The sequence below is a fragment of the Humulus lupulus genome, chromosome 7 (assembly GCF_963169125.1).
Source record: "Humulus lupulus chromosome 7, drHumLupu1.1, whole genome shotgun sequence".
Classification (NCBI taxonomy): domain Eukaryota; kingdom Viridiplantae; phylum Streptophyta; class Magnoliopsida; order Rosales; family Cannabaceae; genus Humulus; species Humulus lupulus.
The window spans coordinates 55,303,162-55,307,055 of record NC_084799.1 but is presented as its reverse complement, the minus strand read 5'-3'; the positions used below and the strand labels follow the sequence as shown (position 1 = coordinate 55,307,055).

The 3,894-nt window shown below is 30.8% G+C and overlaps 1 protein-coding gene across 1 annotated transcript; it reads right to left on the bottom strand.

Moving 5' to 3' along the window:
- Positions 1-794: 794 nt before the first annotated feature.
- Positions 795-2,391, bottom strand: LOC133791718 (uncharacterized). Its single transcript, XM_062229636.1, has 4 exons — positions 1,863-2,391; positions 1,504-1,661; positions 1,171-1,413; positions 795-1,055 (listed from the first exon to the last, which is right to left on the bottom strand). The coding sequence occupies exons 1-4, from the start codon at positions 2,389-2,391 to the stop codon at positions 795-797; spliced, it is 1,191 nt and encodes a 396-aa protein (XP_062085620.1).
- Positions 2,392-3,894: the final 1,503 nt, after the last annotated feature.

Sequence of the window (3,894 nt, the reverse complement as noted above, 5' to 3'; positions counted from 1 at the left end):
TACTTTACAGGTAACTGGGTACAATTTTTTTTATTTTTATTTTTAGTTTATCTATTATTTTTTGTTAAGTTATAATAATTTTTTATTCATGAATTTTCAATGATTTTTTAAAGAGATACTTCATTATGTATCTGGTTTGTAAATGTTAATTTTTTTGTAAATAAGTTTGTATGAGGATGGTGTAACCGGTTATTTCTATTTTTGATAGTGAAAGGCATATATTTCAGGTAACTAGTTACTGTTTCTTTAGTTTTTATTTTTATTTTTAAAATTTTTTTTTGATAATATTTATGTGTTTTTTGTGAAAGATTTGTGATTATGTAACTAGGTTTTTAAGTCGTTTGTTACATGTATATATAGTCATTTGTTAAATTTATTTATAGTAACTATTTTTATTTATAACATGTATTGTAACCAGGTACTTGAGTCTTCAGATTTTGAATAACTTGTGTTGGAACTAGGAACTTGAGTATCAAGTTTAGAAAATGTAAAATGCTTAAAAAGTCTGTACTTTTATTGAAGTAGAAAACATTAGGATACAATTTTATTATATCAATTGAATTAATTGAAATTGTAGTCTATCTACTTTTTACAAATTTATTTGTCTAATTTCTTTGGCTTTGTTGGGTTTCGCTACTTTGGGATTGGTTCATTCCTGCATGTTTTTCTATTATGTCCTGGTTGCGCGCATCTTTCACATTTTATCTGCACTTTTGGTTCTCCTCTAGATCTGATTCTTTTCCTTCTAGGGCGGCCTAGTGGTTTTCTTGTTTTTGGTGGTAGGAAAATTTTGTTTAAAGTCTCCAGTCGCTCTCATTTGGCAATGGATGAACAGTTGACTCATATGTTGCTTTCATAGTTGTAGTTTTGTAGTAATCAGCAACATAATCATATGTTTTCAGCCGTGCTTCGGCAAATACTGCTATTGCATGTGCACACGGTATTTCATCTTGTTGGAACCTTTTGCATTCACGTGTTTTCTCCATTAGGTTGACTAGAAAATTTCCTTTGTCTTCAACCACAACTTGGTACAATATAGTGTTTACTGGGAAGACCTATTTATTTTAGTAGAGGAATACATGTTAGAAACTGGATACTGTGGTAATTATTAGTAACTGGTTACTGAAAGTTTTGGTAAATAATATTCAGTGCATAATATATGTTAGTTACCTGAAATTTAATGGCTCGAATAGAGTTTTCTCTAAGCACAATTTCAGTATCTGTTGTTACTTGTGTGAATGTTCCGTTTGCTTCATTACCATTTTTCCATACCCATTTTTGAACTAAACTTCGAAGACCTTCCATCATTGTAGTGATTGGCAGCATTCTTGCAGCTTTCAATGCAGCATTTATCGATTCGGCTATATTTGATGTCATCATTGTATATCTTCTTGTTGGAGCATGGCATCTAGACTAAGTGAAATATCCAATTTTTTGTAAATACGGTCTTATGCGAGTGTCAATCTTGTCTATTTCACGCATGTAGTGCTAAAATGATTGTACCCTGTATGCCTTTGCTGCTTTGACAAAGTTTATGTTTAGGTCCTCCCCATGGACACCAAAATTGACTTTGAAGTTGTTTAGCAGGTGGAATATGCATGCTCCATGGAAAGCTTTTGGGTATACATTGTCTACAACATTTTCTATGCTTTTGTGCCTGTCTGAAATGATTGTTATACTTGTTTGTAAAATCACAATGAAGTAACTGGTTATTGTGTCCAAATTAAGTAACTGGTTTCATTAATTTATATGACTATTATTTTTTTACACTATTTTTACTATTATATTGCTGGATTATTATTAAACAGTTTATTTTATGTGTTTAGTTTGTTTGAATAAGAATATGAAAAAGAAAACAGTACCTTCTCTTTCTCCATATGTCTCCTTTAGCTTTGTGAAAAACCATAACCATGATGAATCATTTTCAGAGTCTCCTATTCCAAAGGCTAATGGAAATATGTTGTTGTTAGCATCCATTGTTGAAGCAGTGAATAAAGTTCCCCCAAATGATGTCTTTAAGTAAGTTCCATCTATCACAATGACTAGCCTACAGTGTTTCCATCCTTTGATGGAATGTGCAAATGCTAGGTACATATATTTGAAGTGGTCTTTATTGTTTGTAATCAGGTGCGTTATTGTACTTGGGTTCGAGACTTTTAGCATGTGAAGGTAGATGGGAAGTTTTTGGTATGAATCATCTTGGTTTCCTCTTGCCAATTCTAAAGCTTTTTCTCTTGCTCTCCAGGCTTCTTGATACCCCATTGAAACACCATAATCATCTAGCATGTCGCCGATTATGTCATTTGGTGTGTGTACTCTCTTTATTGACATGTATTTTGTTTTTATTAGTTCTCCAATCACATTGCAATTTGCCTGCCTATGGTCTTCCATAATGATGTCCAAGGAGCAGGTGTGAGTTTTTACATACTTTCTAATTTTAAATGTTTGAAGCTCTAAGTAACTAGTTGCAATTGTCATCCACACAAGTTACCAGGTACTCTCTTGGTTCAGATCTTTTTGTCTTGAATTGGATGTTGTGGATCATAGCATAATAACATAGAGCAGATTTCAAGAGCTTTTTGTCCTTATAAATCTGGTCTTCTTCAACTTTGAAAATTTTATGATCAGTTATAATTTATGTATCTTCTTCTCTTTTTCTTTTGTTTTCTTCTGTTCTCTCTATGATAAAATCTGTTACATTATCAACTATGTATGTAATATTTGGGAAGGTTTGTACCTGGTTATTTGTCGTGAAGGTTGCTTCGTCATATTGTAATTCTGTAGCTGATTGCTAGTTGTTTAGTTGAAGAACTAGCATTTCTAGATCTGTGTTCTGTTTTTGTGTTTCTTCTTCATATGTATTGTGTTCAATAATTTCAGCTATTGTGTTGATCAAAAGTAGTGATGCATAGTGGTAGCTTTGTTACTGCATTTTGCTTCTTTTTCAACTCAATGTAGAATAGGATTGAATTGTCAGTGAGTAATTTCATTGGTGGCATACCTGGTGATAACTGGTAACTCAGCTCAATATTTTGAATATTGCATTTTATCTCAGTTTTCACTAAATGAACCAAATTGTTTAGAGAACAATTTGTTGGTATTATCAGTCCAGTCATGGTGTAGTCATCATCTTGATATCTATCTGTCCATTTTCCTCCAAAACGAATCAATGTCATTATGGATTTCATATCTGCAATGTAGCACAACATAATTTTTAGTGTTTTTTCAAATGTATTTGGTTACGTTAGTGAATTAATATTATCATATGTTGAAAATATTTAAGTAACCGGTTTTTTTAAGTGAATCAAGAACTATTTTCTAGGTTCTATAATTAATTATTTTGCATTATGTTCGGTTTTGCGTGTGTAACTGGTTACTTTAGTGAATGTGTTGTCTTTTTTTTTTATATTTTAAATATGCAAAGTTAAAAACATATTATGTAACCGGTTTCATAAACGTAAATCAATATCTATTTTTCCATGTTTCATGATAAATTATTATGCAGAATGTTATTATTATTTTTTTCATGTGTAATTGGTAACTGTATTTATTTTGTTGTTTTATTTTATATTATTTTGTAATATTTGAATTATGTAAATGTTCAAGTTTTGTGATGTGACTGGTTTCATGTGAGTAATTAAAAAAGTAATTTTATGTTTCTTTGTGTTATTATTTTGCATGTCGTATATTTCAAACAAGATTTTGTTTAGTTAAATTGTTACATGTTGAGTAATCATAGAAATGAAGCTAAAATCATATTGTTTTCTGTGAAGGAGATGTGATTGTTGGACAAGAATCAAAATTCTTTTTTAGTTGCCGGAGAAGAAGAGCAATTGATCAAAAATTGAATTCTATGTTTAATTCGAAGGTTGTAGAAGGCCAAAGAGAAAGACT